At 37.2% G+C, this 27,957-nt stretch overlaps 1 protein-coding gene across 4 annotated transcripts in view; it reads left to right on the top strand.

Moving 5' to 3' along the window:
• PDE10A (phosphodiesterase 10A) overlaps positions 1-27,095 on the top strand; it is a 354,338-nt gene extending 327,243 nt beyond the window's left edge. For 3 of the 4 annotated variants that reach the window (XM_042025094.1, XM_042025093.1, XM_042025091.1), the window contains 8 exons: positions 1,678-1,761; positions 4,165-4,315; positions 6,874-7,029; positions 10,194-10,366; positions 11,474-11,585; positions 15,165-15,245; positions 17,972-18,060; positions 22,586-27,095. In XM_042025094.1, coding sequence (XP_041881028.1) covers positions 1,678-1,761; positions 4,165-4,315; positions 6,874-7,029; positions 10,194-10,366; positions 11,474-11,585; positions 15,165-15,245; positions 17,972-18,060; positions 22,586-22,703 — 964 coding nt within the window. In that variant the 3' untranslated portion in view covers positions 22,704-27,095. The remainder of the gene's footprint in view (positions 1-1,677; positions 1,762-4,164; positions 4,316-6,873; positions 7,030-10,193; positions 10,367-11,473; positions 11,586-15,164; positions 15,246-17,971; positions 18,061-22,585) is intronic. The other variant, XM_042025092.1, reaches the window with a different exon arrangement.
• The last annotated feature ends 862 nt before the right edge of the window (positions 27,096-27,957 follow it).

Here is a 27,957-nt window from a genome sequence, read left to right as displayed (position 1 = left end):
GTGCCAGAGAGGAAGCCAAACTTACGACCAAATGCATGTTCCCATCCCCTTGGACATGATCTAGAATTAAACATATACATCCCAGCTTGTTCCTGGAATTTTCTGGGTTGTGTATGTTTTTTAGGTTTGGTTTTGGGGTGTTTGTGTAGGGGGCGTTTGGTTTTTTTGTGAGTTTCAAGTATGTATGTGTGTGTGTGTTGTGCATCTCCTTGAGCTTATAGAAGGAAGAGCAAATGAAAACCCAATGTTACAAATCCCAGGTACTAGAGTGTAGAGTTGCAGCCTAATTTTGGAGGAGGACTTCCCATCCAGCCTTTTAGGCTTTCTCTGACATAATTTAGTTATTTTCAGCTGCTATATGCTGAAGATGTACCTCCATCTCTATTTTAATGGCCAGTCCCCACTCAACGCTAACAATGGGAGTCATCATATTTTTAAGTCACTCTTTTAGGTCCAGGACAATAAATTCTACTCCAGTAACCACGTGCCTAAAATCAGCTATTGAGTCACAAAATCTAAGTTGTCTTTTTAAACCTAATCTCCAGAGCTCGTTCACTTCTGTTCGGCGCTGAGCATTGTAGCTGTGAGCAATGTGAAAGCCTGTGCTTAACAGGGACTGCTTATAGTTAAAGTTCATTACATGCTGAAGTGATTTGCTTGAATGCCAGAGCATTAACAGCTTGCAGGATTACACCCTAATAGAAGCTTATTCTTTGCAATATAATTTCTTGTGCTTTGTAAGGTGATATTATATAACCCACCTCCTCAGCAAAAATGAATTTTACTTGCAAAGATGACAGGTTTCATTCTAAATTATATTAACATCCTTTAGTTCAAGCAGTCAGAATACATTTAACCATTTTCCGAGCAATTCATCTACCTTCAGTCCTCTCACAGCTGCTGTGCTCTTCAGTATGGCAAGCAGTTAGGTGGATTTCATGGAGAAGAAATAGAGGACTCACAGCACAGAAAGTGCAGGGAAAAGGTTAATTAATAATTGAAGGAAAAACAGTTTGACTGTCCTGGGTCCCTAAAATTAGCCGTAAATATTGATATCAGGAGAGGAGAGAAGTCTTCAAGTAATGAAGCATAAAAAATATGGTATTAAAAGTTGAATTTTCGAAGTTTCAGCTTGATTTCTATGAACCAGTAAAAACTGATTTTTTCCTCTATCAAAATTAGAGCGAGTCTCATGCAATTTATGCAATTTATGACAGCAATTATTGGAAAAAAATCCAGTAAATATATTTTTAGAGACACCATCTTTCCAATTCCTGGGAAGGAAGTCCAGAATATTTTAGGAATGCCTGTAAACCTCTCATTGTCCCTAAGAATTTTTTTTTTGTCTATTATTTAATCAGCAGATCCTTAAATAAAGATATATGTTTCTGCTAAGTAAACAAAGCCAAAGGCTAACTGTTGGACTTGATCATAAGGGTCTTTTCCAACATAAATTAATTACTAAATGGTTGTATAAAACTATGAGTATAGCTTCATGGACCTTAGCAGAAATACGTAATTTAACATTACTGAAAAATATAGCCTGTAAATTCAGTTTTCTGTGTGTATTCAGAAAGAAGTGAGACTTGCTGGGTATACATTTCCTAGTCATTTTCACTTGTTTTTAGTAACAATGAAAAGGTATTTGTCTTTACTAAGCCGAAACTTTCTTCTTAGATACCATTTTGATATCAGTCCATATGAGGATGTCTGGCCTGCCATTTTTGTCTACATGGTTCATCAGTCCTGTGGGACAGCCTGGTATGAAGTATATGATTTCTTTCTTTAATTGTTAATTCTGTGTTTATTTATTAATAATTTTGGAGATAATTGCTTTCTAATTCAAGGTCTGTGTTCCTTGATGTTTTTTTCCTATGTTTGGTCTGTACAGGAGTGAAATAAACAGGCTGGATTTCATGTCCCAGCTCCTTGGTCCTTGGTTAATAAAATGCAGGAACAGTCAGGTTAAAGAGCTTGTGATATCATCCAAACAGTTGGCCTTCCAATATACTGAAAAATTGTTTAGTTCTGAGATGAGGTTGCTTTTCAGACAAAAGATGGTAAAGACAAAAAGCAGTCTTCCCAAAAAGGGGAGAACGTGCATGAAAACTGATTTTTCAAATATATAGTTGCTGAAATTAATAATGTATATGGTAAAAGTAAACTAAGATCAGATCTTTATCTTGCTAAGTGAATCAGTTATTTGCATAGTTGTGCATTAATTTTGAAAGTGATTAAATTAAATTGAATGCTTCATTTGCTGTCCTTTCTCTCAGTGTTCATTACCATTACCAAGATCAGTAGCCTCTTGGCTAAGTATGGCCCATTGCTGAAAGAAAGGAGCTGCTCCAAATTATGGAAAAAAAATCTATAAATGGTCAATTGAAAGGGGAAGTACATCCCTACAAAAGGAAGAAACATTCAGGAAATGTTTGTTGGTGTTTCATTTTGTCTTGCTAACTGAATGAATCTCCATGCCCTCAAAGTGTAGTCAAACCAGAGGGTCTTTCTCAATCTTCCTCAATGCTGCAGAGTGGATGACTTGTAAAAACAGTTCTCTACTGCTCAGAGCAGTTAGCTTGTTTCCATTCCAGACTGAATGGCTGTGGATGCAGGATTGGGGGTCATATTTTCAGTCAGGGTCTGTTCTCTTCTCTCTCTGACTCCCAGTCTCTTCCTTTCAAGGTGTAGCTTTGATGAGAAAGAATTGGTATCTACTTGATGTTTTTCAAATGAGCCTCATCTTTCACATATCAAATTAAGGAAACAAAAGTGAGGAAAATATTTGAAAAGGAGACTGTTGGAACAGGACTTGTATTTAATTTCTGGAAGAACAAAACTTCTCAAACCCTTGACAAAAAACCAAGAATTTTAAGACTAAAATTTGATTTTAATATATTGAGAAGTAAGGTTGTGCCTTAAAGTATTTACCTATATAATGTATAATTGTCCTGTCCATGGAGGATTTCAGAGAAAATTCTATCATACTCACTACAATTTCTTTGCTCTTCTGAAGCAATAATATTTTACTGCTTTAATCAAATATGCAAAATACAACAGCGGACGAAGTAATAGTATTCCACTTTGATGTGTCACAGATAATGATTTTCCCTTTAGCTATAACTGTACTGTCATGTAATAACCATTGAGTTGAGATTGGGTGCAGATGGAAGTGACTACTGTGATATTCTGAATTATGAATTATGTACTACTTTAAACAATAGTTCTGTCACTCTCTGACTTTTTAAAATTAAAAAAGAAAGCTTAAAGTTTTTTGAAAGACAGTATGCTTCTGGTTTTCCTAATGTCAGATTAAGGCCAAGAATAATAATTCCATTGCTCAGCACGCAACTGTAGAAATACACATTTCTGCCTGTTTCCATGTAGTAGATGTGTCTGCATTTTTACACATAGGTCAGAAACATTCAGCTTTTTTCTCACCTCACGAGTACTGCAAAACTAGAACATTAGTACCACTTTCCTGATATACCCAAGAAATTCTTAAAACGTGGAACTTAAATCGCAGCAACAAGGGAAAAAAATGAGAATAAAGTAAAACTGCCTTTTTATGAGGGAAAAAGTCATTGACTTAGGACTTAACAAAATTTTGTTTGGTGAGAAGTGAAGAAACCGAGAGATGTGAATTTCAGTTCTGTTAGGCTAAGGTGGAAAAAAAATCTAAAAGTATTGGAAAAATAAAATCTTCCTCTTTTCACAGTGTCAATATGGAGCATCTCCATTTAAACAGGTTTATTTCTTCTATGTCCTTTGCTTAAAAAACCCTGAATTTTCTGTTTTGATCACAAATCATGTTTTTAAATTGTCCATTAGATGCAGACTTGCACTATATTTCAAGTTGAATAAGCAATTGAAAGAAATCACTTCAAGTTTCTGGGAGCAGGGAAGGTCATGCAATTGTGTTGACTGAGCTGGGTAGCATGACTTATGTTCCCGAATTTAACAGATTAAACTAAGAGCATTGTCAGGTGTCCACGCTCCTCTGTCCTTGCCAAACTTGTGTGACTCTCCATGTCATTCAATGAGTCATCCACAGTGAGAGTCAATCCTAGCAAGAAGGGTAAACCAAAGACCATCTTTTCTCCTCTGCTGCTTGTTTTTCCCTGTTCTTATTTCTTGTCTCTGACCGAATTAATTTCTTCCTAGCTTTGAACTTGAAAAGCTGTGTCGATTTACTATGTCTGTGAAGAAGAATTATCGCCGCGTGCCCTACCACAACTGGAAGCATGCAGTCACCGTCGCACATTGCATGTATGCCATCCTGCAGAACAACCAGGGCCTTTTCACTGATCTAGAGGTAGGTGACATGGTGGTATCAGTTACCACACCTCATCAGAGCTATCAGCTGTTGTACAAGTATATTTTCTGTGCTAGAGTTTTTTTGTCAGTTTGGGCAGAGTGTATGTAAAGGTCTTCATGGAGGAATGGATGTGGGTAAAGAGTTTGAGGGAGGACGATTACTCTCATTCCTAATCCTAGTCATGTTTTCCAGGACTGCCCCTAAAAAAGCAGTGTAGATTTGGTACAAATCCATGTCTAAGTTTTGTGGTCCTCCCTGCCCACTTACAACCACAGTCTTTAATTATTAACTAACTGTCAGATCTCTTGTGAGGGAGGGAAACACCCTGGGTCTTGAATCCTGTGAGGTCTGGGAGATCCTGAATAGGAGGACAAGGGTTGCAGAGATGGCTGACATATGTGAGTAAAGGAGAAGAGCCAAACTTTAAATTGATCTCTAAATGGAAAAGATAAATAGTAAAATGGAAGGCTTAGAATGTTAATACACAGTATGGAAAACTGTCACTTGTTTTTCTTCTGAATAATGGTAGGTACAACTGAGGGTGCTGTCTGTTATTAATGTTACATGAAACTTTTGACTTGGAGAACCTACTTTCAGTTATGTATAACTGCCAAATATTATCCATTTGGGCTGTAATTTTCCAGGCTCTGTTAACTTCCTCAAGTTGATCCATTTGGGGAAATTTCAGGCATAATTGTTTGGCTCTTTAAAAGAGACATGCTAGTAGAAATCAAAGTTTTGTTCAGTGTATAAGAGTAAAATTAAATTTGGCGATCTTTCTTTTGAAAAGGTATAGTTTATCCTGCTGTAAAGGAAAGACTTGAAAGTTGACACTGAAATGTGAAAGAGGCATGTGTCAGGCATATTTGGCCAAGCTATGCAAGTTTGGAAAAAAAAAAATCAGTATTCCTTTAACAACAAAAATCTGTGGAGTGCAGCTTCAGAGAATTTTTAAAACTCTGATAACATTCAGTAGTAACCAAGTGGTAAGCCCCATCTCTTTGGAGATGCAGAGTAAGAAAGAGAGAGCAAAAAAGACAGCTGTTAAGAGAGATGGAAACAGTATTTTTTCCCTGCAAACTCCAGCCAGCCTTCATCTGTTTGAGTGTCTTATTCCAGTCAGTGTCCCAGCTTTTCAGCAGTCTTCTTTCTTGATAATCGGACAAGAATACAGGAAACTGCTGAAAGAAAGTTTGGGGATCTATGGGCTGACCTCAGGTGAGGGATGCTGACACAAACCTCAATAGATTTAGATGGGAAGAGAAGTATAAAACACTGTAAAGGAGACACTGATCTGGAGGCAAATAGATCCAGCAGTTTTCAGTGATTAAAGAATTAGGATCCAAGCAGGGACAGTAGGCACGAGGTCAAGAGCGCTGTTATTGGGCACTGTATAATCCTGTAGGACTGAGACAAGAATGACTTCCTGAGACATGGAGACTGGGACAAGCTGGTACTGTGCAATTTCAAGTGATGGAGGTCTGTGTTATGCTCCTAAGGGTTCCACTTCTGCTGAGGATCTGTGTGGACACGTGCTGCTGCATCACCTGGGGTTTTTTATATGCTTTTTAAAAATATACAAGATGAACTATTGAAAAGACATAATTCAAAATAGAAGTCAATGTCTCAAAATCAGAAATACAGTTGGTGTTGCTGCAGCCCTATTTCTGCACATAGTGTATTTGTGATAATATTTTTAATTGCATCATTAATTTCTTAATCATAAATCATTGTTTGCTATTTTTCCACAGAATCATGGGTCCCTTAGTATAGTATCCAGGTTTGATGTTGCACACTTAATAGATGGTTAATCAATATTCTTTTTCTGCTTCATTTTATAGCCTTATCCTTGTTTACTGAACACTTATCAGAACCAATTATAAGAGGAAGCTATTAGGTCTCTGAAGACGTTTTCTTGATACTTCATGCCAACAGTGACAGTCATAAACGTTAATGAATTTGTTTTCCAAACACATAAGTTAAGTGAAAACCTTTTGAGAAAGAGATTTCAGGGACTCCATTTCTTCAGGATATTAAGGATTAACTATATAAAAATCCCAGTTACTGTCTTTATTTGTTTGCAATTGCTATTGTCCAGTATTTGAAAAATACTCAACTAGGAGATTTGGTTAACATCTCTAGGAGTGTTGCAGAGGCAGGTCTGGCATTGAACTTCAGTGTTTCTGTCTTGACCAGGAGATCATACATCTTGTATGTTTCTTCTCCCTCAATAACTGCACTTTTTATTGTTTTAATAACCATGGTAAGGATTCAGTGGATAACCAGACTGATTTCTTCTGAAGCAGAGTTCATCCAACAGTATGTTATTGTCAAACAAGGTTTTTTAAATGCATAATATAATTACAATTGGAGCAAGAATTTCAATTTGGCATGTCCTTACTGTGACGTTTCTCTCATTTTTAAGGATATTTCTACATGTGCTCTTTGAAGGCAGTGTGAGCATAGTGCAACTTCTACCGTATTTTGGGTAGAGAGTGACATCTAGGGGCAGGAAATACATCTTGCTTTTCATGCTTGTGTCAATTTTTTTGTAGCGAAAGGGTCTTTTAGTTGCATGCCTGTGTCATGACCTGGATCACAGAGGTTACAGCAACAGCTATCTTCAGAAATTTGATCATCCCTTAGCTGCTCTCTATTCCACATCAACAATGGAACAGCACCACTTCTCGCAGACTGTGTCCATCCTGCAGGTAGGATTATTGAAATTGTGTGTTCTGTGCATTAGTGTTCAGTGGTGGAAATAGGAGTCACATCATTACCCACTAGATTTTCTGAAGCATGCTCAGCTTAATTTCTCTATTATAGTACTCATTTAGACGAGTGGAAGATTTATTACAGCAAGACAAGTTTCACAATTAGCAAAACAGCTTTCTCAGAATCTTGAAGTTGTAAAAAATATCGCGTATTTGAGGGTCTTTACTTATGGCCCACCTTTGAAGCTTTTGGCTTCTGGTTCTATGGAAGTTTTTTTCCATGACCATGTGGAATAGGAACTCTGAAAATGAAAAATCATTTTCTCAGTTACATATTTAGTTTTTTGTCATAATGTGTTTCAACAAAGTCTTCAACCATCCTGAAATTTTGAATAAAAACTCAAGTACTGGCAAAAATTTGTATGAGAAATTTGAAAACCTGCTGTAATAAATTCTGTGAACATTGAATGTGTGGCATGAAAGAGGAAGTTTTAATTTTTCATGCATGAAAATTGTAAACTTATTTCATTATGTTATCCTTTGCTTTTTTGTTACTTGACAATTTGAAATAAAAAAACCTGAGTAAGGTAATATTCTGTGAAAGATAGTTCTTAGTATGAGGTAATGTGTCTTTATGTTTAATGAAGAAAAAACTGCAAGAAAACGTGCAGACACTTTGGGAAAATACAGGTGTGCTACACAGCCACACACATATTTTCTCATGAGTGAAATTTTTATAATTCTCAATTAGAAGAGTGAGTACCCTTACCTGTGAAACTGCTGCCAGTCCACACTTGCGCTTACTAGTTTGAGTTTTCTGTGCACACTCAGCCTTAACTTGCTACTGTGACACTAATTCATTGTTAACCTTTCTTTCTTTCTGGTTTTTCAGGGGAAGATATTTATTTTCTTAAATATGTAATCACCTTTTAGGAAAAATACATATTCTGTCTTGCATTCAGAAGCACATCTTGTGATTATGGTTTTAGGTATCATATACATTTAATCACAGAATGGAAGCTTTATCTCTGAATGCTCCTTCATGTAGGAGGGTGTAATTGAATCCTTCAGTGGTGGTATGGCATTAGATGTTTAGTGTTCATTCTTTGTGTGAATTTGTGCACAGTGAGCATGTTCCTGAGTCATTAACACTTCACTGTCCAAACCATTTTGCATTTTTTTCTGGCAGAAATGTTGTAATCGATGAAAATCCCATTTGCCAACAAGGCAGGGAACCCTTTTGCTTCCCTGCTACCTCCTAGATTTGCTGTCAGTGTGAGTGAGGAAAGGGGAGATAAGTGGCCAGGGCTGTAGAGTGGATTCTAGACACTGGCCACTGAAACACCCATGCTGGTGGTAATTAGCTGCAAATGCAGACTAGAGCAGCCTTTTGGACTTGCTGGTTTTTGTTTGAATCAAAAGTCTTACTGAATTCCTGGACTGATGGAAAAAAAAAAAGCCAAACCAGCCCACCAAGCTCTTTAGGGTTTATCTGAGTGAGCTTTAATTTTACATTAGTAACCTGCAGTACTTTTAACCTCTTGAAACTTTAGAGTTGCTTTGGTCATCCACCTGCAGTTCTAGTGTACTCCATACTTAGGACACAGAGGATTCTATTCACTAGCTTTAGCTCAGCAGGGAAAGAACAAAATCTTAGGAGCTGTACTTTGTATGTACTACTCAAAAGCCTAAGTGACACACTCATAACTGGTGGCTTCTGTCAGCACTTTACAGAATCAGTTCTTTTGAGTAGTCTGAACAGAAGCTGTCATAGTGGTCTTTCTGAGAGTGTAGCTTCTAAAGCCCAAGAGTAGAATCCAGAATAACTTAAATACTAGGACAAATAGCCTGTTCCCATGAATTAGACAGCCAGGTTGGGGAGTAAAGGGTCCCCAAACCCCTAAATTGTGAGAATTAGTAGTAGTAATTTTTTACTCCTAAAGTGCTGATGATGGGTTAAAATGTTCTGAATTTTTTTTTTAAACATCATGTTCTATGTCTTAGAAATCTGTCAAAGGAGCATTCAGACTTAGATAGATTCTATTTTCTATTCATTATTCACAATAAATCTACTTGTCTAAGTAAAAGTACTGGAAAATGATGTTTACGTTCCGGATGGTGAGAGAAACCAAGCCTATTTGTACTGCAGAGGATTTATTTTGAGCAAATTATGTAAATACTTGATGAAAGTCAAGGAAACTTTTTGAGCTTCAGGCCAAATGCCAATTAAATGTCAAAACCCATCTGCATTTATTATAGTTTAATAATATTTTTTTGTTTCTGAATGTGCACACCTTGACATGGCTAGCTCTTTTGTTTTTTTTTTTTTGGTCTGCTTCCTCTCAACAGTAGGAAGAGTTTTGACAAGTTGTTTTCCAAATCTTAGAGAGAGCAGATAGTCTTGACTTTTTAAAATATGCTATAGCTTCATTAGCTATCATGAAGCATGGATATTGTCAGTTAAATGATCAATAATACACTGTGGAAATTGAAAACTGATGGCAGTGGTGTGTTACCAGAGCCTCCATAGTGGAAACCATTGTCTTTAGTTTATGAGTCGTTCAACTTAAGGTTGAACAAAGCAGCTTTTTCCCCTAAATGTTCATATACATTAAAATAATTAACTTTATTTTTATATAGAAAATCGTGTCAGTAAATGCAGCAATTTCAGGCACATTTCATTTGGAACGCTAGGAAAACAAAATTATTTTGTATTTCTAACTTCAGTGTTTCTTTATCCATACTATATATTACACAGTATCAAAACTGGGCTTAAGTGAATCAGGTACTCAGTTTAGCAACTGGTCCAACTCTGGACCAGAATTGAATCACAAATTTCCAAGTCAGCACTGTCTGGAAGTTCTGTGTCTGTAGTGCTTCTAAATCAAAGAAAAAGATTTCAATAATTTTTCTCTAGTAATACCTTTAGGCTTCAGAAGGAGCAGTCCCAAAAACAAATTGGTGGCTTAGTCACAGGTTTTTTTCACTACAGTGTTTGAAAAGTAAAAAAAAAAAGGGAATTTCAGGCTATTAACATTTGAATTTGCAACAAAACTTGTCATTGGGCTGTAAAACCGTTGCAACCTGTATGGTGAAGTAAAGACTGAAATCATCTCAGAATTAGAGCTTGTGCTTTTTATTGGTTTTTTACTTTTTCATAGCTGGAAGGGCACAATGTCTTCTCCAATCTGAGCTCCAGTGAATATGAGCAAGTACTTGAGATCATCCGGAAAGCCATCATCGCCACAGACCTTGCCCTGTATTTTGGAAACAGAAAACAGCTTGAGGAGCTGCATCAGACGGGAGCATTAAACCTTAAGAACCAAACACACAGGTAAAGCAGCAAACCAGAAGTATATCCCAATGGCATTAGTCTAGAAAGAGAAACCCTTTTGTTTTTTTTAAAAGGATTATCTCTGAATGGTAATTTTCTTACATATGTGATCTCTAAGACCAGCAGTGTGTAAAATTTCACATATGTAACAGTAATTTCCATTGCTTTATATTTGCATTGACCCTTATATGGCTGATGACTCCTCTATCTTAACGTAGGGGAAGTGCACTTTGCCATTTATTGATTGATTATACTGTGTATTTGTGTATTTCCTCTGGTATATTTGTCTGTTGGTACATGTTTAATGATTGCTATCACACTGGCAGGCAAGTTAGCAAGCTCTGTGCTTTTTCACATGGAATAGGCATTATTAACAAAGATGCAGGTGTCCTTAAGGGCCATCTTAATTTCTCCATTGGGTCAAAACACATGAATTTAAATTAAATTGCCAGTTTTCTTGATAAAACTTAGATTCACAAACCATAGATTTGTGCTATAAAATTGATTAAATAGGATTTTTGTGTGTGTGTGCGCCTTATTCTAATAATGATTTTAATACCAGTGATGATGTTCAGTTACTCTGTGAACAGGTTTGTCAGCGTTTGACAGAGTCACGCCTTGGATTCTTCTGTCAGGGTTTGAATTCATTCCAACAAAGCAATGACAGTATCTGAGACAGACTCAGAAGTAGTCTTTCCTCTCTTTTGGAGCATATTTCCTCTCTCTTTAAAGAACAGAAATAAATGCAACAATAAGATATGCCATCTTTCTTTTTGTAGACTTGTACTGTATTTTCAGAAAATTATGGAGGGGCATGTGAGTGTTTTAACAGGCAGGCACTCTGTGCCCTTGTCAATGTATGTGATTGTGTAGAGGATGGCCAATGAACTCTGCAGACAATGAAGGGAATACAACAAGGAATACAGTATAGAGTCTGTGCCATGCCTTACCAATGAATCATAAATGAGGAAGAAACAAGCTAGGTGGGAGAAAATTTATAGTGTATATACATTGCTGCTGATTAAACTGGGCAAGGGCAAATGAAAACTTAGCAGAGTGATCATTAATTCTTTTCCAAACTTACAATTTAATGTTATTTTATTTTAGAGATAGAGTGATTGGACTGATGATGACAGCTTGTGATCTGTGTTCTGTAACAAAATTGTGGCCAGTTACCAGACTGACAGCCAACGATATATATGCAGAGTTCTGGGCTGAGGTATGTGTGATTCTTTTGCTTACTCTCCCTATAAATGGAAGCATTCAGGAAGAAAAAACCCAACTATGAGTATTTTTCAATCAATATCTTGGTGTACTTGTTTTAAAGAGAGTTCAGTGGTGCATGCATGTGTTTGTTGCTTACTCGGAAGCTATTTAAAGAGCTGAGTTAGCTATCTAATTTTCAGGCAATGTTTTTTCTCTCTGTTCAAGATAATGTAGAAAGTATGTCCTAACAGAAAGTGACCAAGCAACAGAACATAGAAGAAATCACTAACTGTAGTCACTAACTTTAGTTACTTGTAGAAATGCAAAATATGAAACCAGTTTCCAGGTCAGCTGCCTTGAAACATAAAGCTATAGTTTTATGTTTCAAGTGATTACAGAAAATGCTAAAGCAAATATGACAAACATTAAAGCTTTTCTGAGGCTTCTCTGTGAGCCAGATCAACAACAGTGTCTCAGAGAGAGCTGGATCTTCAATATATGGAAAGCTACTTGACAGTTAAGGTGTACTGAGAATTGAAACAAGGCACTGAACTGTAGTAATGTAACCACGTTCATAAATAAATATGCAGTCTCCCACATGTCTTATGCTGAGGAGTAAATATCCTAATTGTTTAATTTTTAAAGTGGAAGTGACCGCTCTGGGGATAAGAAATTCTGAGGTTGTTCCGTAGAGTGGAGTTATGCAACTTTAGGAGATACATTGTATTTTCAGAACTATTATTGAATGTGTGTATGATTAAGTGTTTTTCTTTTCTCTTATGTGCCCTGTGGAATCTTGCAGTATTCAGTGGGCTTATTTCTGTTTTACTCAGGCATAAAATAGAAATCAGGCCCACGGAGTTGATGTAGCATGCAAATAGTGTGGAGATTGTTATCCTGCCTGTTGCATGTTCATGATGAAATTCCAGATGTGCGCTTCTTGTGGGTGTATTGTGTATTCACATGTTCTTGTTCTGTTAATTATAAACAGTCCAGACTACAACAATATTTGAAAAATGCTGACTGTATAAACTCAAAGATCTAGTTCAGTACTCGCTTTCTGAAATGCCTGTACTGGAAAGTGAGTGTTCTTATGAGTGATGTAATCAAGGTATAATATTGACATGCCTCAATGATTACATACTCAACTTTTTTGCTAATAAGTAAACAGACTTTTCAATGCAAATCTTGTGAACTCAGTGGAGAAGGAAGGATCAAACTGATTTTCCATACTCAAAAATAGTAAAGATGGAATTATGGACATAATTGCACCTGTCCAGATGTTAATTTTTTGTAATCCAAAGATGAGTTAATAAAGGTAGATGTTGATATATTGCTATTTCAGGGAGCAAATGTAAAGTAGAATTTATTGACAGTAACTGAATTCTGTAATAGGTGTTGTATTGAATCCTCTTTTAAGAGGAGGTTGATTGAGGTACAGGAGAAGTTGAATATATTGTGATCCAGTCAGGATGGCTGAGAGATCCAGCCACAGGTATAGAAAGATTAGACTGTGTTTCACTGAAGAAATTGTTACCTAATTGGGAAAAAGGTTACCTCTAGAAAAGTATATTTAACTAGATTGAATCGTTATGTTGCATGAGTGTTGTGGTTTAACCCCAGCTAGCTGCCAGGCCCCATACAGCCACTTGCTCATCCCCCCCACCAGCAGGACTGGGGAGAGAATCTGAAGGTTAAAAGCTGGAAAACTCATGGGTTGAAATAAAGACAGTTTAAAGGGAAAGCAAAAGCTGCACACACAAGCAAAGCAAAACAAGGAATTAATACAGTGCTTCCCATGGACATGGTTCAGTCAACTTCAGGAGAGCAGGGCCCCATCACATGTACTGGTTACTTGGGAAGATGAACACCATCACTGCAAATGTCTCTGCTATGTTCTTCTTCCTTTCACTTTATATGCTGAGCATGATGCCATATGGCCTGAAATGTCCCTTTGGTCAGTTTGGGTTACCTGTCCTGGCTCTGTCTCCTCCCAGTCTCCCATGAACCCCCAGCTCCCTCACCAGCATGGCAGTACGAAAAGCAGGAAAGGCCTTGGCTCTGTGCAAGCCCTGCTCAGCAATAACAAAAACACCCCGATATTATCAACCCTGTGCTCAGCATGAATCCAAAACACAGCCCCATGCCAGCCACTGTGAAGAAAGTTAACTCTACCTCAGACAAAACCAGCATGATAAGCTACAAGTAGGATAGAATATTACAGTTGTAAAAGTAGGATAGACTACTGCTTCTAATAACTACTTGAATTCATCATCTTAATATGTTGAGTAGTGTAATCAGAGTGTTTTATAATATTTCTTCTTCATGAAATCATTAACTAAGACAATAGCTCTAGAAGAGGTTGCAGCAATTTTGTAGTATGTCACAGTGATCTTTTTTTTCCAAAGCCCAGTATAGCTAGTGTCTTCAACTAAGTTCTGCCTTTGTATCACTCTGCATGAAGCTTTCCCAGACTGCGACAATTCAAGCAAAATAATATGTTGGTCATCAATTATACAGAATTACAAGCTTGTATAAATATGTCTGTTGTGATTTTTTTTTTTGTGAGATATGAGGCAATTGTTAAACCCTTTCTATAGTATTTTTAAGAGACTTATAAACCAATTATATCTGTACTGCAAAGATGATACAAACTTCTGGGGTTAAAAAATGGGGGAAGATTCTGGCATCTTCTCACAGAAGCTTCTGGCATCTTCTCACACCCCACTACCAAAGCCTTGCCATGCAAACCCAATGCATAAAGTTAGTCAATTGAAGATCACTTTGGAATCTCAGACATGGGCAATAGCCAAAAGCAGTCATTACTGTAGTCACTGTAGTTGCCTGTGGTTTGACAATGCAGTTGAGGCATAAGACTTGGAAAACTTCAATTTGTTTCCGAAAGTAGCAAGCTACTTACATATTTTTAAGAAGTAATCTTTTCAAGGTCGAATGCAGTGCTCAGAAATGTGTTTTAGCTGCTCTGCTGGTAATGGGAATGTAAGGAGAGAGTTTTCTCTTGTATCTTACATATATCCGGTCTTTGGATACACTTTGTTTTTCCCAGTATTCCTCTCATGAATCTAGAGGGACAACATACTGAAAGCAAAGAAGGCTGTTTTACAGGCAGCTTCTTCAAAGCAGCATGGTGAAAACCACAAAATTTTTGGCAAAGAGGGCACACTGTAAATTCATCTGGCTTACTCAGCTTTTCTTTTGATGAGTGAGTTGTGTTTTACTGGTCATTGTATTATGGTGCTTTAAACAGATATTTTGAAAGATGAGACTAGAATAGAACAGAATAGAATGATTTCTTTGGGTTTCAAAGCTGCTTTTTATTATGGAGACACACACACTTGGAAACAAGGAAAATATGTGTGCATTGACAGAATTTGCTATTTAAATTATCACTTAGGTGAATGTACAAAATGAGCCTCTCCTTAGGCATTTTTCTGAGACTGCCTCAGAGTGATACCACAGGTTATTTTAAATTCTGGATTTTTAGACAGACATAGATTAGAAGATGGAAATTAATTCAGGTGTCAATAGTCTTGTTTTTGTTTTCTTAATCTCTCTCTCTACTTATCTCCAGGGTGATGAAATGAAGAAAACAGGTATTCAACCTATTCCTATGATGGACAGAGATAAGAAAGATGAAGTCCCTCAGGGTCAGGTATGAACTCTCTCAGTAAAATAGTACATGTTTATACATAAAACATGTATGGAAAAACCATTTCATATGTTAATGAATATTGCATTTGAAATTGGGTTATTCAGACTGCTGAATTCTATGTTCTGCATGCAACTATATTATTTTTTAAAGTAGCAGTGGAAAACTTGTTTTCAAATTTTTTCAAAAATGGCAATATGCTCTTTGCTGTTATTACTTGCTCCCTTTTTTGTACTTGTAGCTCTAGCTAAGACCACAATCACCTTAAATTTTTACAAGAGTCAATAATGCTTTTTATCTTAGTAAGTGGTTGTTTCAGCCCTTAGCTAAAAGTTTTTTCTGTTTTATGCGTGAACAGATGGCTCATGGGTTGGGCACAAAGGGTTACAGCGAATGGGGTGACATCAGACTGGGGACCTGTCACTACTGGGGTTCCACAGGGCTCCACCCTCAGCCCTGTGCTCTTCAACATCTTCATAAATGACTTGGACACAGGACTGGAAGAGATACAGAGCAAGTTCACAGAGGAAAGTTCCAAAACTGGGAGGAGCTGTTGAGTTCCTTGAGGGCAGGCAGAACCTGCAGAGAGACCTCAACAAATCAGAGGGCTGGGCAATCACCAACCATATGAAGTTCACCAAGGGAAAGTGCTGGATTCTGTACCTGGGATGGGACAGGCCTGGATGTATGGACAGGCTGGGGAATGGGATGCTGGAAGGCAGTGTGGAGGAAAGGGACTTGGGGGTCCTGGTCGATGGCAAGTTGAACCTGAGTCAGCAGGGCCCTGGCAGCCAGGAGGGCCAACCCTGTCCTGGGGTGCCTCAGGCACAGCATTGCCAGCCAGGGAAGGGAGGGGATTGTCCTGCTCTGCTCTGCACTGGGGCAGCCTCACCTTGAGTGTTTGGGGAAATTTTTGGGTGCCAAAATATAAGAATGATATTAAATTATTAGAGAGTGTCCAAAGGAAGGCCACACAGATGGTGAAGGGCCTTGAGGGGAAGTCATATGATGAAAAGCTGAGGTAAATTGGTCTGTTCAGCCTGGAGAAGAGGAGATTGAGGGGAGATCTCATTGCAGTTACAACTTCCTTGTGAGGGGAAGGGGAAGAGGAGGGGCAGGCACGGAACTCTTCTCTGTGGTGACCAGTGACAGGACCTGAGGGAGTGTCAAAGTAGGTTTAGGTTGGATACTAGGAGAAGGTTCTTCACCCAGAGGGTGGTTGGGCACTGGAACAGACTCCCCAGGGAAGTGGTCACAGCACCAGCGTGACAGAGTTCAAGAAGTGTTTGGACAATGCTGTTGGTCAAATGGTGTGACTCTTGGGGATGGGCCTATGCAGGGCCAGGAATTGGACTCAATAGTCCTTGAGGGTCCCTTCCAACTCATCTTATTCTTTGAGTCTGTTATTTTCATTGAGCCAGAAGGTCTACATGTACCTTCTCTAATATCCCATTTTAGTTTTTGATAATTATGGAGTAATCTCCTTTTCCCGCTGAAATAAAAGAGATCCTCTTAAAAACAAGCAAACAAGAAGAAAAGAAAAAAACCCAAAACAAATAGGAAGAAAACGATGCAGTATGTGAAATAGTGTGGATGAGCAGACATCCCATATATATGTAGCCTTGCCTCCTCACCAGCTGCAGTTTCTTTCCGTTGGTTGCACTGTAAGTACTTCATCTCAGAGTGTAGGGTTCACAGCTCAGAAAATGTATCTTATTTTTATTTAAAGTATACAGAGGACTTGGTTACATAGCAGTATGGGAGGAATCTTTGTATTGATGAAGACAAGAGTTTCTCTTCAGTTTCTGAATAAGGATCAAAGTTTGGACTATAAAAAAAAGAGATATTACTTAATGCTTTGGTCATGGTACAACACATAGTATTTCACTAAAAGGGATTAAAAATTCTGCCCTAAGGAAGGGATCACAGTGCACTATTTTAACTGTCATAAGAGTCTGGGATAAGTGAGTGATGCTATAATGAATCTGAATGCAACCTGTCAACCTTGATAATATATAAGTAGCATTTTCTAAAAATTTCTTTATGTCATGACAATTCAGCTGTGACATCGAAGCTGTCATAGCCCCTAAGCCGGAATGAGTCAGATATCATTAAAAATGTGCTCATTTGGTGTTCTCTAAATATGATAATGGTAAAAATGTATTATTGAACTGCATACCTGAGAAACAACTGCAAACCAGTTATTGAACACAGTGCACACCATTCACAAATGTCAAAAGCTCCCAGCATTTTAAGTACTTTGAGCTGTGCAATGCATACCCTGGAGGACATCAGAACAATCCAGAATCTGACCATATTTTGTGAATGCTGCACAAATTTCCTTTTTTAAAAAATAAAATCATCACATGAATAATGTTTGCAGAAATGTCTCTAGCATCTCCACCTACTTCCCTCCACTACTGACACCAAACAGGTAGACACACCCTGAACAAATAAAATGAATCAATTGAAAAATAAAAGGTTCTGTAGAAAACTCTACCTAAAGCAGCCATATCAGTCATAAAAGAAAGGAGTGTAAGCAGCTTGTAATTACCAAAGATTTCACTGTTGCTGCTTATTTTAAAGTATTTGGATATTAAAAGGAGATGCAGAAATGTGAATAACTAATATAAGTAGTAATTAAGTAAAGAGTTTTGAGCTAGCTGGCTGTTAGATTCCAGTGTTGCAGTTTGGCAACATCTATTTTTTTTCATTCTTGTTTTTCATAGATTGGGTTCTACAATGCTGTAGCCATCCCATGTTACACCACCCTTGCACAGATCTTTCCTCCAACTGGGCCACTACTCCGAGCGTGCAGGTGAGTGAGCATGCATAGCTTGTAGCTTGGTCAAAGAAAAAGCAAGAGTGCTTGCAAGTTTGTCTGGAAATATAGACTTTTAGTTTTAGAATTTGCATGAACATTAACAAGGATACACATCCCACACTAATCTATGCAGAAACCCAGAGTTGATAACTACTGTCTGGGACTATCTACTGTAGATCTACAGACACAGCTGATTAAAATGTGTTGGATGCCAAAAGCATTTAGAGAGAAACAGTTCAGCATTTATGCATCCCTGTCTGCACTGGTTCAGTGCAATTTCCCTCTGTGTCCTTTTTATGTCAATATGGTTCTCAAAACAAAAATTTGCTAGTATTCTCTTTAATTTAAAAAATGTGGGTTTAGCATGTGGTTTTATTTCATATCAGGTCTTTTTTTATTAAAAACCAGAAAAAGAAATATCCAGAAAATATTCAGTAGTTGGGAGCATGAGAGTGGTAACTTTGGGGTTTGGGAGAGGCAAATGGAACTTTCTCCTATGACACTGTGGGTATGGAGCATGGGTTGTTCTGGAAAAGAGGCAAGAGTCCTTTATCTGTTGGCTGCTTCTACACTTGAATGATGGTGAATTTCTTTGTTGGTAGTTCTGTCCAGTAATTATATCCTGGGCCTTAGCAATCTTTCCTGACAAAAATTCTGTTGAAATTAGTGTATGCTTCATGAAAATGTTCTGGTTTCAGGTTAATCAATACTTTCTAGAAAACCCCAGTTTTTTCATAAAATGCCAGCAATTTTTAGTCACATCAAGTTGTTAAAGGTCTGTTTTTCTATGCTCTTACTAGTACTCTCTCATATTTTTTGTTCTGTTGTGGTCCTTACATTCTATCTTACATTGAACTTTTTCTTTGTCCTGTATGGCAGAGCTACCTCCTCTGTCACTTTCCTCATCTTGTGGACTAAATTATTTCTGTTAAGTAAAAGAAAAATGCTTTGAAATTAATGTAGTAGTTAGCAAAACAATTTCATTCGCACACAAACACTCTTTCATATAGCTATGAGAAGAATATGTAGGTCTGTGTCAGTGATACAGAGGACTACCTTATGAAAAACAGTGAGTATCTAGGAGGCATCATTAATAGCTGCCTCCAAGGTACCTCTGCTGGACATGGCTGTGCAACCCTTAAATGAATATGCAAGGAATATTCAGGAGGATTAGAGACTATACCTCTGGAGTTATTATATTAATGGGGCTAGAGCTGGAATTTTATTTAGTGTTGATGCTTCAAGAAGAGTAGATAAAGACATGAGCAAACAAGAGAACATAAAGAAAGAGCTGAAAGAATGTTTTGAGATCTCAGTAGAGAGAGACTAGGTAATGTATTTTATTTATCCAAGAAAATCATAGAATCTCAAAATGGTTTGGTTGGAAGGGACTTAAACATCATCTAGTTCAGTCTCCCCTCTGTAGGAATGGACATCTTCCACTAGAACAGGGCCCAGAGCTCCATCCAGACTGGCCTTGAACACTTCCAGGGATGTGGCATCCATAGCTTCTCTGGGCAACTTGTTCCAGTGCCTCACCACCCTCACAGTAAAGACTTGATCAAAATCAAGTTGTTATTCCACTTAATGGAAACCGGAGCTTAGAGAGGCAGGGTTGAGTGCTTAAGACTGCACAGTATCTTTTACAGGAGCAACAATCTGGGAAGACATACATCTTTTGATTTCTGGCCACATGGATGATATCCCAATGAGGCTTATTTGTAAAAGTGGCCTGTTCTAGTCGGCGGTTCATCTTTTGAAACCCAGAGAGGATATTTAAAGTTGAATTCTGGATATCAAACACCCACATAAGTATGTGCTCTAGATAAAGGCTCTCCCTAATTCTGAAGATCAAGCATGAACATCTTTTCAAGAGCTGGTTTCTCTGTAGAAGGTGTGATGTCTGAAGTAAAATCAATCAGACTCCTGGCAGAGAGTATATGAATTTTTTCTATTACAGAAATTACGTTTGTTGTTTGTAATTCAAATTGTCATAATGATACTTCTGAAAGCTACACTGGCACAGTCTCCACACTGGATAAAGCTCTGTCCAGACAGCTTCCTGTCTTGCAGCTGTGTATCCTTTAATTTAGATTGTGCTGATGCAGAACTCGAGCGGAGATGTGTCGATAAAGTCTCTGAAGGACTAAAGAGCTTCTTGAAAATCCAAACCCTGGAAAAAAAGTCTTCTGAGGAGCTGTTTGGTAGTTTTATCTTAGCCTTGAATTTACCCTCTGCTTTGTCTTTGAAGAGAATGAAGAGGAAGTTTGAGGGTTAAGACTTGGAGATGGAGAACAGGAAATCAGAATACAGATATAACTTCAGGTGCCCAGTTAGAAAAAAATGATGTTATTGCAGGGTCTAGAATACTCCAGAGTGGCTGATTTTGCAGTACACTTTTGTTTTTCCTTTATTTTTGATGGTTAACTGTTATTTGGTGATGAGAGGCAAACAGCCTCATTCTTGCTTGGTGTTTCCTTAGTTGTTGACTGAACCAATTTTTGATATTACCCCTTCACCAGCAGTGCTCATTCTTGGAACACAGTATTTAAGCTGCTGTGTCCTTGAGTTCTTTGAAACTCAGACACCAGCTGCAAATAATAGCAGCAAAAGCAGCCAAGGCAGCATGTCAGCATCAAGGTTTTTATTTTTAGAGCATCTGGGCATTTATTCCAGACACTAGGAGCCAGGGCTTCATTGGGAGCTCAAAGGCAAATGAATCATATTATCTACACCTTACAAAAAAATAAAATATCTAACACTGATTTCCCTAAAGTAAGATAGCAGCTAATAGTCTGGAAGGTTTTCTCATCTGGTAATTTATTCCACATTTTTAAATGCTTTCTTATCATTTTGAGTAGATCAAAACTATTAGCCACCTGTGTTACAGTGTTCAGAATAAGTCTTATGTAAGTTTTCTAGCCCATGTACTCAGTAGGCCTACCAAAGCATAAATATATGGCAGTGTATTTATTTAGAGGATGATGTGATTTATTTTTCTCCTTTATTTCAGACCAAATAATTTAAAACTATTTTCCTTATGATTTTGGGTCTCTCAATTCTTGCTAAAATTGATACAACTTAAAAATATTTTGACTGCAGTTCTCATTATTTTCCCAGTTCCAGGAAGGAGACAAAATTAGAGATGCTCCATTTTTTCTGATCCTTAGTGTGTGATTGTATTCTCTGAGGTTCAATGCTGTATTAATGCTGGCTTCATAACTTCCAGCTGGTCTGAAGCACTGGCAGAGCATTTTCCTGCAGAAAATGGTGTAGGTGTTACCCTAGAGGGCACCAGCTTGCTTTGGTAGATTTCATCAGATCCTGTCTTCCACAATCCCCAGAAAATGCAACATTTTCTCTTCTTACCTGTACATTGTGCTTTCAGATCAATATTTGCTGTTTTAGCAAATGTTTTGGCAACGCTTTGACAAAAAACGCAGAAGAGCTCTGCCACATAAATTACAATGTAATATCATGGTATTACACATATCATGGGAGACATTTTAGCACTGTTGCCATCCTGTTTGTTTACTGAAGGCATATAAGAACTGTTGTTTCAGTAAATAGGGATCTGACAGCATGAAAATGAAACAGTTGGGTTTACTCTCTTTCTCCCTGTGTTTGAAGACTGAATGCTGAGATTTGGCCATAGGTTGCAATTATGTTTCACTACTGCATATAGACTTCCCAGTCACTAGAGTGGTACTGGTGTACAGTAAGTAAGACTATGGGTTTGTAACCCCTTCAGATCATTAGAACATTCCCAGCTTAATTTCTCCTCATTCTATGGCTTATGAACCAACTTTTGAATTTAAGGGTTGGCCAGGCTGTGAGACACTAAAATAAATTTATGTCTAAAGGTGTACCCTTTAGATGTAGTAGACTGATAATATGATCACCACAATAGTAATTGAAAATTGATACTATGATATTGGCATCCAACATTTTATATACTGTCAGGCAGCCCATGTGTAGGAGTTTCAGAAAGCTTAATGTGCTCCTGTTGTTTCCAATGAGGGAAGCTTCCTGGCAAAAGTCCTGATTTCTCTGCTGGTTTTGAAAAGGGCTGAAATAAAATTTGCTGTGGTAAAATCCCTGCAGTCCGAAGTGTGAAAGGTTGCTTGTCTCTGGAGTGCTGTTTCAAAGTCTCTTCAGACATGTCTCTCTTGGGTCACAGCTGGGCTTTCCTGAAGCCCTGAGGGCTATAAATTTGTCATGGAAGCAGGTGGGGAGCCTCTAGCTTCAGGGCTTGCCTTGGGGAAGGAAGGTGTACTGTAGGCTAATTTAGAGTTAACATGGATATGAGTCAGACAGAATTACAAAATGGGATAACTGAAGTTGAAGGCTGAAATAATGTATAGATGATAAAAGCTTGATTACATACAGGTACTAATACAAATATACTTACATAAATATAATTCTCAAAGTATAGTACAGCAGACATTACTGTGAGGAAGAAATAAATCCCAGTAAACTTATGAACAGTGTTTTACCTTTGACTTTTTTGCAACTCCAGGGACAATCTCAACCAATGGGAGAAAGTAACGAGAGGTGAGGAAGCCTCTATATGGATTTCTTCTCAATCCCTTGCTCCTGGGACATCTGATTCTCTTCCTGTGAAGATTGATGACTGAACATCAGCAACAGATTGCTTTAACATGAAAAGCACCCCTTCTTGTTTTGGGGATTGTTTTTTTGTTTTGTTTAATTTTTATTTGGAAAAAAAAAAAGGAAAAAGGAAAGCTACAAAATGCTAACTAAGAAGTAGACCTGCCTGGGAAGGTAGCACCCACGGAGTTACCTCAGCTAAGTGACTCCGACAGCCAATCTCCTGACCTACACCAGTGACACAATGTAAACAGAGGGAAAATGACAACCCAGATGTTTTGGAGTCAGCTATCAAAAGAGAACTTACAACTTGTGAATATAAAAGACTGGCCTTATCTCATGGGCTACATTGCTGAGGCCTTAATTTAAAACTGATGGGGGTGGGGGGAATCTTATGGGGTACTTCTAAATTGTATCTTTCTAGTAAGGGTTTCAATGGTACTTTTATTATACTGTACTGTGGCTGGCTTTAACACCAGTGTCACTTGGGAGTTCTTGGCTATAAATAGAACAATATTCCCATTGCTATTGTGAATGTTTATGTGTGATCTACTTGTAATCAGTTTGAACTCCAGCAGAATCCTTGGAGACTATAATTTATGCTTAGGTTACTCTCTTGCTGGAAACTAAAGGAAAACCAACATTCAGGTTAAAGTTTTAAAGTACTTCATTAAGCATCATGATGCCAATTGTCTGTCACTCACAAGGGAAATGTTGATAGAACTAGTGATGGTGCTTTGTTCTTTAGGATGTTTTTTAAACCTAGAAAACTCCTCCCTTAAAACACTGGAAGTACTGGATAATTATCTCCGATATGAGAGGGAGTTTCAGGTTGGAGTTTTTGTGTCCATAATGATAGAAATAGCGGACTAAAATTTAAATGTGACAGCAAAGATTTCCTTGCCCAGCTCACAATTAAGTAAAGTCATCATTTTTATTTCTACCTACTGAGCTGTATTTTAAAAGGTATTAGAGACATACCTGAAGTATGCTATCTGCTTGGAACAAAAGCCTTGTCAGAAAATTCAGGTGTGATAAGAGAGATTGTGGTACCATCACAATAAATCAAAAATGTGTTTGTATTGACTAGCTATTGTGTTGCACAGTAACACTGCATGTCTTCTACTGCTTTTTCCGCCCATCCCAAGATGAGTGAAATTAGGAAACTTCTCCATTTGTCTGTTTGTTTTTTCCCCTAGTTAGCAAAATTTCCAGGTTTAGAAATGCCTTTATTAGTGAAAGAATAGCTGACTGAAGAAAAGTACACTAAATGGTGTGTTTACAGTTCTGTGCTGACAGGCCTCAGCCTTAACAAACTTATGCACAGACTTACATGTAATGCCACTCTTTTAAATTTAGTGCAATTGTACAGAGTATGTCTCATGACACTTAATTTGCCTTTGTCTTTCTCTTAAAAATAATGAGAAAAAAAAACTTCATAGTGATCCACACAGTAGGTGAAAACACAGTCTTTGCATACCTTTCACATACAGCATATACTGCATTATGTGCTTTTTCACAGATAATGCGCTCTTGTAGAGGTTCCGTGATAACATGGCCATTGTGTAACTGCGACGAGTAATGGTAGTGACCTAAAGACAGAACACAGGTTCTCTTTTTCCATCTCCTGTCTTTTGGGCTCTATTGCTCTAACAGGCATGCCAGCTTTTGGGTTCCATGTGAACAACTTGGCCTCTTGAGTTTTGCCTTCTGTTATGGTCGAGCACATGCCAGTATCTGTATATGTGTACAGTACGTGATCCGTAGTCGCATAATGTATAAATGCACCTAAGCCTTTGCTGTACATAGAGATCCCACAGGCTGAGAATTCAATATGAAGTTATCTTATTTGTATGATGCATGTTACTTAGCAACAGCCCCATAATTTTTTTCAGTTTCCCTTAGCAATTCTAAGTGCAGAAATTCTTTGGTAATCACAGCAAACTGGTTTGGAATTGAAAAAGAACAAAAACAAAAAAGAAAAACATGGCATGAAACAATTACACCAAAGTAGAATGAATAATATCTCATGCTGTGTCCTCTACTTTCCTCCTTAGCCATTCTGTTTCAGCTAAGTAATGCAGATGCAACCTTTCATCCACTAAGTACTTGAGACAGAATCCACTGTTTGTAATTTACATGGAAATTATCTAAATCTATGGTGACTAGAAAAATCCTTTTGAAATTCAGGTACCTCAACAACTGGATGGAATGTTTTCCTTTCCTTTGTGGGCTAACTATATTTGCTTAAGCATATTTGCCTTAAATACATTTGCTATAAATATATTTGCCATCATTTTCCCTTTTTTTCCCCCTCTCCATTTAAAAATGCTGATATTAAAAGCATTGCAAAAGTATTCCTTATCACACTATGCCTGCGTGTATGGAAAGCTTTTCATTCATCTTTTACTCACGGACAGTAAAGGTAAATTCACTAGTTCTGCTTCCCACCATTAAAAATACTTGGCAGTATCACACACGACATTATGTTTTGAAGTTTATAAGTACCGATAGAGAGCATGTTTCCCTGGCAAATTTGTCAAACTGGCAATAAGTTGTTCTATTAATATCTCAAGTGAATCAGCTACTGTTTCTAATATAGAGCTATCCAAACCACTTAAAATATATGTTTGCTATAGTATAATGTCTATTACAATTTTTAAAAATTGGCTCCAGTGGCTGTGATTTGGTTTGATTTTCTGGTGCGTAAAAGGAGAAAGGTCATAACAAAATGTTACTCCTTGTTAGGACCTAGACCAACAAAAATAATCATGACAAGCTGGGTTTTTTTTAGCGAATATAGTCTGTCTTGGCATTTACAGAGTACAGATTTGTATGTGTAAATATTTTGTAGAAAAAGATTTGTATCTGCACTTCCAAAGTCAAACCCATCAAAAATTAGAACCTTGGAGCTGCATTTGAATTTAATGACTCAAAGATCATTCCTTTCCTAGAAGTGTTAGATTTTATATTCCTAGAACTGCATTTTTCTTGATAATAATTCCAGCTGCTTTTCCCTTCTGTGTCTAGTAAATGTGAAAACACTGTTTGAAGTTCTAACTGAGCATTTGTAGTGTATTATGAAATGGTGCCTGAATGGTATGCACTAAGTGAGAAAAATAGTTGACATAGCATGATACTCACTGAGATGTTGCATATTTTATTACAGCACGAAAAATTCCATTTTTACAATTAATCTTGGAATTTTGGATGGTTTTGCAGCATTCTACTGTAATGGTTCAACTCATGGCAGTAATTTTTTTTCTATAAATGACCATTAGAGAAATGAAATACGGGTTTTTTAGGGGGAGTATATGATCGAGCATATTAAATTGGAGGGGACATGCAGAATGGAATTCATCTTTTTATGTGGTACAGATTTCTTTGCTGTGTTTAAACTTAAAACAGTGGGATCAGTTTGCTGTGACTGCACTTAGAGCATTTAGTGTTAAAATTGTAGGAGTAGCAAAAAGCACTGTTCATGTCAAAAAATAGAGATTGTTAGATGCTCAAATCAATCATGACCCTCTTGAAATAATGCATTTGCCTCAAACACTGTGATATTGGACCAGTTCTGTGAAGTGGAACAATTAATTTATTCATTCTAAACACAGAAAAAGCTTTCTGCACACTACTACAAAGGAAGTTCATGTTCAAACTTTAGGTTATATATCCCAATCTAGCAAAGGCACATCATAACTTTTGTTTGCTTTCTGACCAAAAACTGTGCTCGATTGTAATACGGGTGTATACTCTGTCAAAAAACCCTAAAATAACGGACTGCTTTCTAGGGTAGATCAAACTGATTTGTAGAGTAGTTTCATAAATATTCCAAATTCAGGTTGGGCTGTTATGTGAAGAAGAAAGAACTTCAAGGTAACAACATTCAACTTTACTACATTTAGTGAGCTGAAAAATTTGTTTTATATATATATATATTTACACACACATATATATATATATGATACATATAAACTATCTTTGTAAAAAAATATGCAAGTGCAATAATTTAAAGAGGTCTTAACTTTGCATTTATAAATTATAAATACTGTACATGGTGTGTAATTTTTTTCATGTATTCATTTGCAGTCTTTGTATTTAAAAAACAAACCTAAACCTTTACTATTACGTTTGTACAATAGAACAGTAAGCATTTATTATGATATAGTTAAGTTGTAAATAAATTCACAAACCAAACAGCCAGTACATATGCATATATGGGTGTCCTATTGTGAAACCTGTTTTTGCTTTTACTGCTGGCTTTAGCACAGCAAGACGACTTCTGTGGATATGTAATTATACATATAAATATATGTATGATACATAAAATATATTTAGAAATGTTCATAATTTTAATGGATATATCTATACATATACTTTGGTGTGAATATTACTGAATACAGAGTTTTTTAATATTATTTTTCATGTTTATTTTTGCTATTATTGGGAGTGCAAGTGAGGGATGGGAATGTGTGTGCATACATGTGTGTTTATACCACAAGTAAACTGCAGCACAAAGTGATTCAAAACACAATGGAGTCTTTTGAATAGGCAGTACTTGTTGTTCCCTGTATTTGCAGTTTACTGCTCATGATATCTTTTCCCAACATAAGATTTTTTTCTGTATAGTTTTATCACCTATTGCAGGTTCACATTGCCACAAACTGCAAAGGGATCTCCTTTTCTGTTTGCCCTCCTGCTGCCAGAGAGCTTACCTTGTTATTGACAGATAATTTCCACACAGATCGTTGCTTTGCCACTGTCTAATGTCAGTGCAGCTGATACAGAATCATTTGCTACCTTTGGGAATTATTGAGATATTCAGATGCTGAATTGCAAAAGAATAATCCTGCACCCAAATTTGTAAGGTCTAGTCAAAAGCAATATAGGAATTTAACAGCTGCCAATACCCTGAAAATACAAGGTAGGTTCAGAGAACTGTAAAGCAAAATTCTGAACACATTAAAAATGAAATTAAAAAATAGCTTAAAAAAAAAAAACACAAGGAAAAATAATTGTGTGTATTTCTCCACTTAATACATACTCTTGTGACCAGCCGTTCCAGAAAGCTCTGTTTGCTGCAAGGGCCAGCTTTTGTGATGAGAGAGAAACTGCACTGACATTTAATGCATTTTTTAGGGTTCGTTCATTAAATTTAAGACTTTCTGAATTATTTTGAGGGAAAGGCAATAGAAGAAGAATGTTTCTATAAAAAAGATTAATTTAGTACTTTCCACCTGTTTCTGTATTGTTGGCAAGGATCTATGGGCTGAAGTCAAT

Source organism: Corvus kubaryi, unplaced genomic scaffold (assembly GCF_017639235.1).
Source record: "Corvus kubaryi isolate FWS band 111438036 unplaced genomic scaffold, C.kubaryi_AGA036_p1.0 37266, whole genome shotgun sequence".
NCBI lineage: Eukaryota > Metazoa > Chordata > Aves > Passeriformes > Corvidae > Corvus > Corvus kubaryi.
Note: the sequence above shows the minus strand (reverse complement) of the source record. Positions and strands in the feature narration are given on the sequence as shown.